The sequence below is a fragment of the Thalassophryne amazonica genome, chromosome 12 (genome assembly GCF_902500255.1).
Source record: "Thalassophryne amazonica chromosome 12, fThaAma1.1, whole genome shotgun sequence".
Classification (NCBI taxonomy): Eukaryota; Metazoa; Chordata; class Actinopteri; order Batrachoidiformes; family Batrachoididae; genus Thalassophryne; species Thalassophryne amazonica.
The window spans coordinates 1,711,132-1,727,554 of NC_047114.1; the positions used below are offsets into that span (position 1 = coordinate 1,711,132).

Here is a 16,423-nt window from a genome sequence, read left to right on the forward strand (position 1 = left end):
TGTCTGTCTGTGTCTGTCTGTGTGTGTCTGTGTGTCTGTGTCTGTCTGTGTCTGTCTGTCTGTGTCTGTCTGTGTGTCTGTCTGTCTGTGTGTCTGTCTGTCTGTGTCTGTCTGTGTGTGTGTCTGTCTGTGTGTGTGTCTGTCTGTCTGTCTGTCTGTCTGTCTGTCTGTGTCTGTCTGTGTGTGTGTGTCTCTGTCTGTCTGTGTGTGTCTCTGTCTGTCTGTCTGTCTGTGTCTGTCTGTGTCTGTCTGTGTCTGTCTGTCTGTCAGTCGGTGATCTGCAGCTGTTCCCTGGTGGACGGAAGCAGAATTGCATAATTAAAAGGGTGCCAGTAACTGTTAAATTGTGGTGTTTATTGCCGCTTCTCTGCTGTTATGGAGTTGCTGTCGTTTTGGTGTATTTGTCTCTGTAGGCGTGTCACATAATGTTTATTTGCTGCTTGCTGTTGCTTTTCCTCCCCAGAGTCACACGGCTGATTCCCGTTTTACTGCCAAAGCCTCCGGCACCGTCGCCTCATATGTCTGATTTGGCCCATCCGCCGTTGCTCGGTGCAGCTGTGCTCAAACCTGCCAGCAGGTGGCGGTAGATTCCTGACAGGATCAGGGTTTAGTGTTTGGGCAGTGAGTGTACAGTCTGTGTTATTGCACCTGCTGTACGACGCAAAACACATCAGTGAGCGCCAACAAATCGCAGGTGAAGGCGGCAAACGAGACGGGAGAGAAATTCTACAAGCTCTCAGTGGTTTCTTGATGCCGTGCTGCCCGAGCGCTCTGTGAAGCGGTTTATGGGTCATAAACTTCTCATATTACCTGCAGCACTGCGCCAGTTTTACCGCTGAGCCACCGCACGTGACTGCAGGCGAATGCTCGCCCGCTTTGGCTGCTGAAGCATTTTGGTCACAGCCTCATGTTTTTTGTCACTTGTGCACACTCAGAGGGGCGTTCAGGTTCCCCCCAAGGTCAGAGGTCACAGAACAGCACTGTCTTCTGTCGCCGTCTTTGGATGTTTTTGGCTCCAGATGTTTCTTTTCGTTTTGACTTTGTTTATAATTGTGGCTCAGTGAGTTCACTCAGTCACGGTTTGAAGCCACTGTCTGCTCTGTTTCCTCACTCTGACGCTCTGTGTGGCTGAGCGGGGGTTCGTGTTCACCCTCTGGCTCAAGGGCACTTTGACCCTCCGTTCCATTCAGGGACTGAACACACCGTCCCAGTCCTGATGTCTCAACGGAGCCAAGTCCAGGCCCTGTAAGACGTCGCCACCATGGAAATAGAGACTTGGAATGGGCGTCACGTGACTCGCGGCGTGCTGCACTGCGGCCATTACGAAGGATGGAGAGAGAGCCTTGAGCCAGTTAAGACACCTGTTAAACAGAAGTGAAATGAGGGGAAAAGGCAGCCAGAGCTTCAGCATCAACTGCACTAAAATGAACTGTCCAAGAGCCTTAATGTAATTATGTAAAACAAATGTCTATTTTAAAGTTATTTAATATTGATATACTGAGACTATAACTCAACGCCATAAGTTCTTTTCATTAAGCTGCGTTCACATGCATACAAATATGGAAACAAAAATGTTTAAATATATTTATGATATGTACATGTGGTCACAGGCGGCATTTAAATTTTAACAGTGTGGTTGGAGGGGATGGAGGAGGTACTTTTGACCCTGACTGAGGGTCAAAAGTCATAATTTCTGAATGGCTTTATATCTACTTGGAATAAAATGTTAGTAAAAATCATATATAGTATATGCATATGCAATAATACTACAGTGGAAAAAGCAGCAAGATAAATGAGCACAATGTCAAGGCATACTTCAGATTTATATTTTAATACATAAGGATTTTTTATCCAGGCATGTATGGGTTCATTAGAGCTTTTAATCAGCTTGAATACAACTTACAAGGCTTCATTTATAAAAATCCATCGAGAATTATGATGACAGGAAAAAAAAAATCACAGTAAATGAACAGAATGGAATATTTTCCCCAAATTTCCACACTTTACATAAAACATTTTTTTTTTCCACCCAGTCATGTATGGGTTCATTAGAAAGAGCAATTAAAGGGCTTTAAAACAAGCCTACTTTTATTAAAATCCATTAAGAAATAGTGACACTAGTGTAAAAAAAACGGTCAGTTTATTATTGATGAGCTGCACATTTCCACCCTTAGTAATGGCGCCTTCCTGTCCTGAGTGACGCTAATAGATTGAGGCGCGCACGTCCATTCCAGGTCTATATTTCCATGGTCGCCACGCCCTTTGGGGTTTATTTGCAGATCCACAGAGTCCTCTGCAGCTGCACAGGTCTCAGAACGGGATTTGTTCCACTGCCACTCTTGATAACTCCCACTTTACAGCAAACTCAAACAATCGGACCTTTGTCTGATTTCTGCCCTTGTCATCAAACCCAGATCGGTTCCAGACTTTTAGCTCTGATGGTGCAGTCGATGATGTGAGAGTCTCACACTGGTTTCTGAAGTATTGTGACTTCACTCAGCTGCTCCTGCTTAAAAAAAAAAAAAAAAGTCATTAACAAGTTCATAGTACATGTATTTTCATCTAGGGGTCAATAGGGTCATCTAGGGATCAACAGGAGTCACTGCATCTTCTACTTTAAAACCCATTTCAAATTCAAAATGACGCTGGTTTACACCTCCGTCATTCAGGCCTTCACACAAGGAGAGAGAGAGAGACACTGATTTATGACTGTTTAATCTCTTTCTCATTCAAAACGTGTAGTTTATAATTTTTCTGAGGTTTATGACCTTATTTGTCATTTTTTTTTTTTTTTTTTTTCCCAAGCTGTGGTCTGGTGGTGACCAAGGCTACTCATATTACAACATTCAATAAAAAAATTCTCAGTCATAATTTGAAAAAAAAAGTTTGGATGTTGTGTAAAATGTAAATAAAAACAGAACACAATGATTTGCAAATCCTCTTCAACCTATATTCAGTTGAATACACCACAACTTCATTGGAATTGGGGTTGTAGTTAATGAAAATAAACCCAGACATGACTTCAGGGTTCTCACCAGCATACGTACGCTCCACTACGCTCCTATAATAAAAAAATTACACTGCAGTTGTTCCATTCTGTTGTTTTTGAGGGTGTGCAACGGGAGAATAATCATTTCTCAATGTTGATTGTGGAGCCGCTGGTTCTGGTGTAGAACCATCGCATCCACAATTTATTCATCAGCCTGCCTTTTCTGCTGATTAAAGTCTCTAAATGGGACATTTTTTCATCCACAACTTCACACGGACAGTTTTTATTCATTTGTCATTAACGTGCCTTTTTTGTGGCGCAGCCAACAGTGTGGTTCTCTGCCGTGGACTGGAACCTTAATATCTCCTGCTTCTCTGGTTCCTAAACTGAAGTTGGTGCCCCTCATGAAAATATTAATAATAATGATAATATCCTCTGCTCTGTGTCTGTGTGTGTTGTGGGATTTGCTGCGGCTCTCTGCCGAGGTGGAAAGATGGATCATTCCACAATCAATAACTTCAAAGCGAATCACCGTTTTAAATTAAATGACACCTCTGTCCAAACATTGTAAAACAAACTACAACCTCATCTGAAAAAAAAAAGCTGTTTTCCCCCAAAATGAGACGTCCTCCATTCTGTCGGGGAGAATTTATCCCAGTGAGTCTCAGCGCTCCAGTCTGAGCACAGCAGTTCTCCAAGCTGGGACCAAAGTAACATTTTACATTTATATCCCTCTGAAACACTGTTGCCTGCATTTTGAGGGCCAAATTTTGTTCAATAAAGCCATAGTTTTTGTTTTTTTTTAATCTTTGTTACAGCCTTACTTTAAAGCCAAAAGAAAGAGGCATCACACCAAAACATGGAAAAGTGTAGAAATGTGTGTCACTACACTGGAGCGACTTTATACACAGCAGTTTACTATAGAAAATCCTTCCAAATGTTGGTTTTTTGTTTTTTGTTTTTTTTTACTTCAAGATTAATTTCTGATTACTCCACATTTTTAAGTTTAAAAACACTAAAGAAGGCCTTTTATAAGCCGATAAAGCAAAAGCTTCAGCAGGGTCAAAGGCTAAGCAGTCCCCGAACCCCCGGCTTCTTAACGTGATTTTCCATCCCATTACGCTGAGGAAAAATCCTGCTGAGAATCCTGGACTTTCAGAAGCACCTGTCCCGGTCATGTGAAAGGACAAGATCACATGGTTTTTATAGCTGGTAGGCTTCAGTGAAGTCCACAGAAACACACTGCATTCACTGGATTAAAAAAATGTATCCAGTGAATGCAGTGTGCTTCCGTAGAAGTCCAGGGTTGGACACGAGAACGTTTCCAAACCACTGATTGCTCTGTGCGGTTCAGTTAATTTGGTTATGAAGAACTGTAAAGAGTAGAGCCTCAGGCTGAGGGACCGTGCACAAAGGAGAGGAGTGAAGGAAGCCACCAAAAAACCTGTGAGAAGCTTCTACGGCTGTGACTGGATTGAGCGCCTGCTGACTGACCGGTCACATGGTCCATGTTGGAGTGGAACAGAGTCGAGCCTGGATTCTATTTTTATGTCTGCGTTGTCAAGGTGATACCTGTTTTCATCAGGAAAATGTCCCTCCAGCCAGGCCCAGAGGGACATCAGATGTAGGCTCAGTACTCTTCATCTCGTCCTCGTGGCTGGACTTGGCGGTGTGGGTTTCTGTGTGCTGTTTGTTAGTTTGAGCGATGACACTTCATCCTTGTCGTTTGGTGGCTGCAACCTCTGAAGATGAAGCGGTTGTAAGGGCGCCTGCAGGTTTGTTTGTTTGTTTGCCGTCTGTAATGAAGTGCGTTTGTGTGTGTGCAGTCCCTGGTGCGACAGCCGCTGTGTCGGCGGCGCGCTCTGCTGAGAGAAAGCTTCTCGGAGGTGGAGGGAGAGTTTGTCTTCGCCCGATCAATCGACTCCAACAACACAGACGCCATCGCAGAGTTCCTGGAGCAGTCTGTTCGAGGTGTGTGTTCGTGTGAGCGTGCACGCTTATATTGTGTGTGACTACTCTGTCTCTGTCTACTTGTGTCCTCATCTGCTGTCCCTGTGCGTCTTGAACCTTTGTGTGTGCACACCTGCCTGTGTGTGTGTGTGTGTGTGTGTGTGTGCGCGATGCATGCATGCATAATTGCGTGTGTGTGTGTGTGTGTGCGCGATGCATGCATGCATAATTGCGTGTGTGTGTAGTTGTGTGCATGTGCATGCATGATTGTGTGTATGATTGTGTATTTGTGTGTGCATGATTCTGTGTGTCCACGTGTGTGACAAAACTTTCAGACCACTCTGTCTTTGTGTACTTGTTTCCTTGCCTGTTGTCTCTGCGTGTGTGCGTGTTGTTGTCTCTGCGTGTGTGCGTGTTGTTGTCTCTGCGTGTTGTTGTCTCTGCGTGTGTGTGTGTTGTTGTCTCTGCGTGTTGTTGTCTCTGCGTGTGTGTGTGTGTTGTCTCTGCGTGTTGTTGTCTCTGCGTGTGTGTGTGTGTTGTTGTCTCTGCGTGTTGTTGTCTCTGCGTGTGTGTGTGTGTTGTTGTCTCTGCGTGTTGTTGTCTCTGCGTGTTGTTGTCTCTGCGTGTGTGTGTTGTTGTCTCTGCGTGTGTGTGTTGTTGTCTCTGTGTGTTTTTCTGTGGCCTTCATGTGTAAATTGTCTGTGTGGTTCTTGTTTCTTTGTTTGGCCTGAACCAGTTTTATTTGTATTTTATTTTTTTTTCTGCCTGTAAGAAGAACTCGAACCACAGAAGAACACAACTGTGTGCGGCTCAAAAACTTTCTTTGGAACTCCAACATCAACTGAATTTTTTTTAACACTTGTTGTTGTTGTTCAGATTCCTGTGAGGGTCTGATGGTGAAAACTCTGGAGAAAGATGCCACTTACGAAATCGCCAAACGTTCTCACAACTGGCTCAAGGTGTGTAAATATTGTGGTCGTACACGTGGCCTTGCAACAGGTGCAGTCATTGCTGAATTTTGTGAATGTCAAAAAGAAGTTGCACATTAAGGCCACACTGTTGTTTATGTTGTCATTCAGCCGTGGTGTCCAAAGTGCTCCAGAAAGGTTTTCTTTGCAGCCACTGAGTCCAGCAGGCGATTTCACTGATGGACTCGTCCCATCTGCTCAAAGTAATGTTTGGCCCTTTCTGGAATACTTTGGACACCACTGTAATACGATGATACGGCGTCTGACGCCGTGCGTACTGATGAGCTGCAGCACCGTCAGGGATTACAACCTGTGACCACCTTCTGATTATGTGTGATTATGTGCAGTAGATGTGAAGGCAATTTCTGTTGCAAATGTGACACATGTTGTGTGCCTAAAACTTTTGCACAAAGCCGAATGGAAAAGCATGTCTTCTGCTGTCAGGTGATTCGGCTTCTTTCCTTCTGGCCAATTATTATTATTATTATTTATTATTATTTATTTATTTATTTATTTATTAGGCTTCAACTACAAGTGCACATTTGTGAATCTGATCCTTTGAACATCATGTATTGTCATTTTGTAAAATTTTAGTAAATTTACATCTGCTAGAATTTTGGACGTCTGCTGTAGTGGGCAAAGGTTTACATACACCGTGGCAAAAAACTCATTTTTCCAACTACACATTTCATTTTTTCAAATAAAAGTCAATTATGGTGTTATTTATATTTCCATGAAACATTATTTTAATAATATTCACAAGATTATTATTGTCAGTTTTCTCACCAGTTGATGTAAATCAATTTAAAAAGCCTGTTTAACCAGCACAGAACATTCCAGAAATTGATGGTTGATGATGATAAAAGCTTTTGAATGATGAGCTTGTGTCATTAGGGGTTAGTTGGTCACTACAGTCTCGTTTGAACAGCGACCTCCGCTCCCGTTGCACAATATATACACAGCATTAGTTCACATGGATAAATGATATAGTGTTTTGTTTTCTGCTGTAATCACTGAAGCAGTCGCAAAAGGTAATTTTTTTTTCCAGTTCCCAGTGGAGAAAGGAAGACAACGTGAGTGGGAGACATCTGTAAGTTTTAGCTTACACAGATAACCAGAGTAACTCCGTTCTCTTGCCTGTGTTGCGGCAAAAAGGATTTTAGATCAAACTGTCTGAGGCTGTTTGTGGAAATAAAGTGAAAGAATTGACAGATTGTCAAAATAACAGGCTTTAATTCGAGGCCTCGAAGACACTTGCAAAGTCAAAATCAATACAGCAGGATTTTTGAATAAGTGTGTGCAAAAGGCAGCTTGTGCGAGTGCTTTTTGCACACCAGCTAGCAAGCAGTCACATACATATGAATACATCTGCCAGCAATTTAAACTGTTTTCAGCTTTTCCTATGAAACCTCTCATCTTCAGTAGTAAGTTTGATCTCCATCCTTGACACTTTACTGCATAAACAAGGTCTCACAGACTCTGCCCTCGGGTGGCCACACTCACAACTGAAATCCGCTCAGCTTCAAACTTGTCCTTAGCCTCCATGAGATGATTTTGTATATCCAGTTTCACAATGATGTACAAAGTCTCTGTCAAGATATCACACACACAGACTAACAGCTGTTTGGCTCTGTGATTGTTCATGTTGTCTAGATTTTTGTTAATGTAGTCATTCGAGCTGATTCAACATACGTGCTGGTTGGTTGAGTGGAAACGTGGCGTCACCATAAGGGATGATCAGGAGTTACCACCTGATTTTTCAGTGTGTTGCTGAAGTGTATGTAAACTTACGTATGTCCGCTATTCCAGACCTGCTGCTACGTTATTGTAAAGTTCAGAGAGAAAAAAAGGGTTATAAATAAAATCACTGAACTTGAATTGTTTAAAAATAAACAAACACGCCTCCTTGACATCATCTGGATCCACCGTTATAACCCCAATTCCAATGAAGTTGGGACGTTGTGTAAAATGTAAATAAAAGCAGAATACAATGATTTTCAAATCCTCTTCAACCTATATTCAGTTGAATACACCACAAAGACAAGATATTTAATGTTCAAACTGATAAACTTTATTGTTTTTGTGCAAATATTTGCTCATTTTGAAATGGATGCCTGCAACACATTTCAAAAAAGTTGGGACGGGGCAACAAAAGACTGGGAAAGTTGATGAATGTTCAAAGAAAACCTAATTGGAAGCAGGTGAGTGTCATGATTGGGTATAAAAGGAGCATCCCCAAAAGACTCAGCCGTTTACAAGCAAAGATGGGGTGAGGATCACCACTTTGTGAACAACTGTGTGAAAAAATAGTCCAACAGTTTAAGAATAATGTTTCTTAATGTTCACTTGCAAGGAATTTAGGGATTCCATCGTCTACAGTCCATAAAATAATCAGAAGATTCAGAGAATCTGGAGAACTTTCTACACGTAAGTGGCAAGGCCGAAAAACAACATTGAATGCCCGTGACCTTCAATCCCTCAGGCGGCACTGCATTAAAAACTGACATCATTGTGTAAAGGGTCTTACCGTGTGGGCTCAGGAACACTGACAACCATTGTCAGTTAACACAGTTCGTCACTACATCTACAAGTGCAAGTTAAAACTCTACCATGCAAAGTGAAAGCCAAACTGATTCTTGAAGGTTGGATTTGACCTGATTGTTTCTGTTTCAAACTGCCTCCAGTCATCATCTGTCTCAGCCACAGATATCTGAGGCTTTTCTACAACAATCATTTCCACATAAATTCAGCATTATTTCAGATTAAAAGATGGAGGAAGTGATCTGAGCTCCACAACTACACGGGCTGCTAGCTGATGCATTCACTGTGCATCAGTCATTTCAAAGTGTCACAAGTTTCACCTCGTTTCTGCTTAAAACTGACTTTAGAATTTAAGAGGTTTTAATTCTGATGGTTAATAATCACATTAATCCATTTGATCTCTTTGGCTGAAGAGACTCCGTCTCAGACGAGCTGCTGAGCTCTGACATGACGCATGTGCAATGAAGGCAGGTGGACTGATTTTTAGGGGCGGACGGTTCGGTTGGCGACACCGGGCTGATCTCTGGTTCGAGTGCGTGAACCAGAGGTCCGGGTCTGCAGCGTGACCTTTTGAAAAAGAGAACCTGCTCACACGTGCACTCTGTCTGTTTGAACAGTGACCATCTTTGTTCTTTTTCCTCTTTACGTCTCCACAGTGGAGCTGAAATGACACAATCCTCAGACAGAACACTTTACTAGCACTGACCCAGTTCCCCGGCTCCAAGCAGGGGCCGGCGTGCCCCGGGGAGGTGACCTGTGTCTGATGTGCATCCTGTCCAGGTTGAGGTGTCTGTTTTTCCTTTTACCATACCGTCTTTAAAATCGTACAGTTGTAAACGACAGTAAAACAAATGACTTAATAACCAGATGCGGTTAGTTCCTTAAAACCAGGACAGGATCCAGAGTTTGAAAAGTCGTTAAAGCTGCCTGTAATCAGTGTGAAGCAGCTATTAAAACTTCTTCATCACAATGATCAAAAAGGAACAAATACTCACAAGTCAGACTTCTTTTTTGGGAAATATTTTAGTCGAGTCTGGCAGAATGCGCCGCACGTCACCTCATGCACTGCACCGTGGAATCACCCACAGCAACCACCCAGGCAGAGAACCAGCCCCAGTAACCCTCTGTCTGCTGGATGTGGGCGTGTTCTTGGTCTTCTCCACACTCAGTCACCTCTGTGCTGGATTACGAACCGAGAAGTGCACCAAGTGGGGAAAATGTCGTAGTCAACGCTCCCTCAAAGCGCTGGTGACTATCCTCCTCATCGGATTCTCACTAAGTAACCTCTTGTTTGAAAGTCCTTCCTGCAGGATCCTCCAAAGAGACCCAGGACCAAAGACGCTTTCAGTCACTGGACACTTGGCAGTAAATATCTTAAACACATCATTTATCAAAATAGACTTTGATGGTCAGATGATGATTATAATAATACTGACAGATCCACCAAACAGTGAAAAGGTTTATAGGAATTACAGGAGTTTTTTGGATGTGGAACATTATTGTTGATTCTAATTTTATTTGTATCACACTTTCACGATGTACGTATAAATGTGTTTTATACATTACAGACAGTAAAAGAGATGAAACACCAGACATTTAAAAAAAAAAAAAATCACCCACTGTTATGTTAAGCTGGTGGTTTAGACCCGTTTGACTAGTTGCTGTTTGAGGGGGAAAAAAGGCTACCTTTGGTTAGCAGTAGGATATGTGGTCGTACTAACCGCAGTTAGTTTTATTGAATCCGGTCCATCATTTGGTTATAAACAGGTTCACTCCACCTCCCATCATCCTCTGGTGACTTTTATCCCTGAATCTGCAGGATTTGTTTTGTCCCAAATTAAAAACCTTTCCCTTTCCAGCTGAAGAAGGACTACCTGGAGGGCGTGGGCGACACCGTGGACCTGTGTGTGATCGGAGCCTACCTGGGGAAAGGCAAGCGGGCCGGCACCTACGGAGGCTTCCTGCTAGCCTGCTACGACGAGGAGAACGAGGAGTTCCAGTCGGTCTGTAAGGTGTGTGTCCGTCTGTTTGTGTGTTCACGTTTGGATGTGGAGGTGAAACGGTGCTAGTTTGACGTGAGAGTTTATATTTGTTTGGTATGTGTTGACGCTGCGGACCGTGTGTGCTGCTGAGTGCGTGCAGGTGTGGACGTGTTAAGCCTGTCGTGCAGCGTGCGTGACTGTGTGCACTTCACCACATGGCACACGTTCAGCCTCTTCTGCATCCCGCTTTGGTGAAGAGGAAAAAAATGACAGACTTGTTGCTCCGTCTAATTGATCACAGGTTTATTCTGATAATTTAATTGGGTCTGGATGGTGGCGGCTGAAGCTCATCCTCCAGTTCTTCTGGATTCCTCGGATGTTTTCAGGACAAATTTGTAATACCTTAAATCTGGCGTGGTTGATCACGGGCTGAGTTCCAGTCGATCGCATGGAAAAAAAAAAAAATCTGTCCATGGACTCGAAAAGATCTAGTGCTGCTATACCAGACTGATGCAGCAGGTGGCATCAACGCACCAACAAGGACACCGGCTGCTGTGAAACGCCAGCGAGGAAGAAGAGCTCTTCTTCTGTGGTAGATGAGAAACAAAAAAATGATAATTTTCATCTTGTATTATTTTTGATTTATTTGAATGGCAAATCCATCCGTCTTATCTGCAGTGTAAATGTGGCTTTACTGAAGAAAGGGAATTTGGAGCGGCATTTGAAATACGATGCTAATTTCTAATGCTAACCCGGCTAAATCCCCTCTGCTTGCTCGAAAAGCTGAAGAATTGAAAAGTCGGCGAGCAGCACAATGATTCATGGTCCATAAATACGAAGAGTGATGAATGTGGAGAACAAGATTGCAGTGTTCTGTTCGGGCCGAGAGTCTGAGGACACGTTTATTCTGTTCACAGCTGGAGGAGACACACATCTGTTCCACACAGACGTTAGGTGGCTCAGCAGAGGTCTGGTGGCTGCTGTATCACTGTTACATTACTAAACCATATATTTTGATTTATAACACAAAACTGTCAAAAGGAGTAATAAATATAAGTGTAAAGAAGGTTGAATATATCATCAGAGCAGTAAATTGATCAGTCCGTATGAACACCGCACAGATCGCTGCTGCGTTCAGGTACTGTCGAAAATTATAACTTGTTTGCTTGGATTATTTTTTATGTGGGTGGGGGGGTCTGCTTCACTGGGCTCAGGCACCTTATATAGACCAGAATTAATCTTTTGTGTGGATATAATGAATTTTTTTTTACCAGAAATAAAACAAAAACCACACACCTGCCACAAGCAACAGCTGAGTTTGAAACAACAAAGAAGTCCTGTAATTTCTGACGGTACCTGAACGCAGCAGCGTTCTGCGTGATGTTCACAAGGAGTGATTAGTTTACTGCTCCAATGATAGATTCAATCATCTTTGCACTTACCTCTATTACCCCTTTTAACAGTTTTGTGTTACAAATCTATATATCCGGCTTAGTAACGTAATGCAGTTGATACAGCAGCCGCCACGGCACACAAGCGTGTTTTTTTTTGTTTTTTGTTTTTTCTCCAGGTCTCCTGCACATTCCCATGATTTTTTTTCATCTTTTTTTTTTTTTTTGGCTCCTGCACGTCCTGTGATTTTTTTTTTTTTTTTTTTTTTTTCCCGGCTCCTGCACGTCCTGTGCCTTTCGATCCAGCCTTTTCTGGAACAGTCTTCTACCTGAAATTAAAGAATTTCTGAAATGTTCAAATCATGCTGAACATGCACAGCTTTTGGATTTGAAAGCAAGTTTGAAAGCGTATTACATGTGATATCAAGCAGATTGCAACAGTGTGACCTGCAGAACTTTCCACACATGGACACAGAACTTAAGCACCCGGACAAAGAACTTGGATCCTAAGAGTGCACGTTATGATGGTCACGTGCACAGCATCTTGTCAGAATTTGACAGGCGCTTCATTGACTTTGCCTCCAAAGAGCCTGTTGTCAGTTTTCTCTGTTTTCCATTTGGGGAAAATATAGATGTAGACTGTATATCATCCAAAGTGGCGTCACTCTTCAACCTGGATCCTCACACTGAAAAATGACACTGAGCTCAAATCCAGAGCAACACCTGACATGAACGTCCAAATCTGGACTCTAATGCAGACAGAGAGTCTGAGTGCCTGATTACGGCTGCACTCAGCTCCTACTGTCCGGACTATGAGAGACCAGCTTCTTCCTCTCTGGGCCAGAAGTCCCACTAAGGTAGGGAACAACTTTTCCAACTTGAGGCCAGTCCTAACCCTACTTGTGCTTATTCTTTTCCACCATGCACATTTACTTCAATGATACATTATTATTGTTAAAACCTGCCAGAAAATTGTTATTATATTGTTATTACATTGGCTCGGTAGATCTCAATACACTGTCAACTTTAAAAGTAGATCTTGATTCAAAAAAGGTTGGGCACCCCTGCCTTAAATAATTTCTGGTCCCGGGGTGTTGGACCGGTTACAGTGTGTCAGATGCAGATGTCAACTCACCCAAACAACCTCAGCATTTTATTTTTTTATTTTTTGAACAATGACTGAGCAGCGTTTTGACCTCTGAGCTCCTTGGAATGTCAGAACTCCTCAGCTGGGTCCAGAGGCCAACCTGAAAAGGAAACTCATCTTGGCCCCTTGTGTCTGTGATCTCAACCGGTCTGTGAGTCCGTGACCACAGGAGAGGCTTGGAAAGTCAATTGACTTGTAAATTGAAAGCTTCACCTTCAGGCTCGGCACGCGCGGCCTTGCTGGCGGCACTGCTGATGTCGTACTAATCCACCTTTCAGTCTCATTCATCTTTCCTTCCCTTGTACGTCTAAATTCAAGTCAAATACGGGTTTGGGATGCGTGTCACGTGACTGCAGAACCTCCGTGTCAGCCATAGGATAAAGGAACGGATGCATGGACGTAAGGTTGTTGTCCTTGAGACATTAAACTTTGAGGAACTTTACTTTGAGGCTACAGCTAAAAGCAGCATTTAACCCACATTTCCATCTCCCCAGTGGAGCCTCATCAGTACGTCCTGCTCCAGTGTCCTTGTGAAGTTCTGCTGCTGCAAACCAAACAGAAAAGTGAGTTCTGGGTTACAACCATAAGACTGTCCACGTGTCACACCGGAATCAGGAAACTAGCACAGCACCTCATTCATTCTCACACTTGTGCTGACTCTAATATAGTAGTTGGTGATGTCTGGTGTCCACGGAAAAATAAATACAGTTCAGCATAATGTCTGTTAACAACCCCCCACCAACAACACCACTACCATCACCACCGGCCCCCCTCAAGAGGCCACATCAACATCATGGGGTCCTCAGCACTGAGCGATCAACGTGCTGGACCATAACCAAACACACCACATGGACAAAATGTCAAAACTGATGCTCTCTCCTCATCCAAGTCCCCCAAAGTGTCCACTCGTTTACCATAAAGTCATTTCAGGACCCACAGATCCTTCAAAGAGACAAAGTACCAAAAGGTCCACTGATTGGTGTCAAAGTCTCACACCCGTACAGATAGGACCAGGACCCTAAAGGCTTAGACCTTTGGTTTCCTGGTAAAACATCACCATCATGTGACACCTCTATCCAGCAGCCTCAAGACCTCATAAGCTCTTCACAGGGGTCTCTCATTCTCAAAGGCCAAGGACCCAGAGACATAAATATCACTGCCAGGTCTCTACACAATGTCTCTACAGGTTCAACACTTTTGCTGTATACAGATACACTTCTGGTGACTGGGTCCTGAAAGTCATCGAAAGCCTGAATCTTTTTTCCACAAACCCAGACAACCCGATTCCTCACTCAGGTTTTCAGGTGCTGGTGTCAGAGTTTCCACTCATTTCAAAAGGTCACAGCATTGTTCATGAAAACGAGGTCTGTAAACCTTTCCTCGCCAACAGTGGCACCTGAGCCACTGGTTTCTGCTACCCTAACAAACACTTAGCCCATGTAAACACTGAACAATGTAGAAACCAGAACGCATCCCTGAGGAACACCAATTAGCACTCGGTATCTGTGTAGAGGCTCATTATGATGTCCGTTAGATTCTTATGGACTTCACAATTGGATGCCCAGCCCATTCAAGTGGAACAAACGCTATGCAAAGGTCAATGTAAGCTGCAGAGAAGCACGACGTAAAGACGCCATGGCAGGAATAATGAAAGGCCTCCAGGCATTTTTGTGTTGAACACACAGAAACATGAAGCTGCTTGTGGACATGAAACGCATCCAGCAGGTGGAAAATGCTAAATTTGTTGTACATCACAACCCAGCAGTTTGTCTCCCAGCTCTCAGCATGACAGCCAGTTAGGAGACACTCGTACCTCACAGGGTTCGAGTCTTTTGAGAGGTGACACGACGCTTGAGGCGAAGCAGGCAGACAAGCGGTTCGGGTTTCGTCTAGATTTATTCGCTCTCTGCCAAACGTCTCTGCTGTCTCACCACGAGGGAGCACAAGAAGGTTTAAGTCTGCGCGTCTCATCTCTGCTTTTGTCTCTTGCAGATTGGGACAGGCTTCAAGGATGATGATCTGGAGCATCATTACAAGTTCTTAAAGGTAAAGTGGCACAATGTGACTGTCACACATACAAGGGGAGTTAAACATTCACTCACCTGGTTTAAAGAAGATTTCACATGTTTTACCTCATGAAATAATAGTTTTTTGTCATACTGGCACAATTATCTGCTAAAAAAAAAAAGACATTTTGCTTTTTTGAGGTCAAATATCTGTCTGGGTACGTACAGCTCAAATCTCTACACCCCCACACAATAGAATAAGGAAACAATAAAAATATTTTGGTTCTCTTTAAAAAGTTTAAAAAGTCTTAAATGGCATTGAATTTGTAAAAAAAAAATAAAAAATAAAAAAAAAAGGCCTTAATTGGTATTAAAATGTCTGAAATCAGTCTTTTAAAAGTCTTAAACTACAGCTCTTGGAGAAATTCTGTTGTACCGGCATTCATGGTAAATGTCCACCAGGTGGAGCTATTGCTTTACTTCAAGAACCTTGCATGCATGGTGCTGTGGGACACAATGACAAACCTGTTGCTTATAGTAGTAGATACTAAGATATGGCAAGATTTTATTCATGTTTTCTTCTGAGAGCAATTCAAAATCTCATATTACTCTCTGTTTATAATTCAGTAAAAGCCTCGTTATGTGACACAAACAATGTAGCACAACAAAGAAATCTCTCGTTGCTGGAACGCGTAGAGCGGCGACACTTTGAACGAGTAAGATGCGATGCAGTGTTATTGTGTTGTTGAACATCAGTTTCATTCAGACTGGTATTAAAAAAGTCTTATCTAAGAAGAAAAAAGATTTATGTTCTGAGGAGCGATGTGCTGAAGTTTAATTGGCGATGTTCTGTTCCAGAGACATGTCAGTGAAGATGATGTTAAATTGCAGCGTGTAGTTGCTGTGTGGTGATCTTTGGGCGGCCGCTGAGTCAGATGTGGCTTTTGCCTGCAAGGCCACGTGATTCTGCAAAGGTGGGGCAGAAGAGGCAGAATCTAATCCTCGTCACTGCTGAAACCATCAATCTTCGCTCCCGAGTGTGTGGAAGTTCTCTGAAAGTCTTCTGAGTATTTCTGCAAACCTCAGGGGCCGACAAATAGAAGTGAAAACATCACCTCCGGCGGCGGTGACGGTTCCAGACAGTGTTTACACAAAAATGACTCAATAGTAGTGTTTTAAAGTTTGAGCGTGTGGACTCTTGGTGCACCCTCGGTGAAACAGTGATTAAGCCGGCGGTCGGACCCTGTTCCCAGCACACCAGTGCAGCTCATGCTGTAGTGTTGTGTAATGAAGCCCTTTTGTCTGAAAGTGATGGATGGTGAATTAGAGCCGGCCCGTTGTGGGGCCGTGTTGCTTTGGGTGCAGTACTACAGACTGAGGTGACTCCCAACAGCCAGGCGATTGGTTCTGCATGCACGCACATACACGCGCTTCTGAGCGCCGAGGTGA

General features: G+C 43.3%; 1 protein-coding gene across 1 annotated transcript in view; it reads left to right on the forward strand.

Annotated features, from left to right (window-relative positions):
- Positions 1–16,423, forward strand: part of lig1 (ligase I, DNA, ATP-dependent) — a 140,092-nt gene that overhangs the window by 108,715 nt on the left and 14,954 nt on the right. The window contains exons 21-25 of the mRNA XM_034183730.1: positions 4,575–4,681; positions 4,797–4,960; positions 5,816–5,898; positions 10,308–10,460; positions 14,961–15,014. Of these exons, the coding sequence (XP_034039621.1) occupies positions 4,575–4,681; positions 4,797–4,960; positions 5,816–5,898; positions 10,308–10,460; positions 14,961–15,014 (561 nt within the window). The remainder of the gene's footprint in view (positions 1–4,574; positions 4,682–4,796; positions 4,961–5,815; positions 5,899–10,307; positions 10,461–14,960; positions 15,015–16,423) is intronic.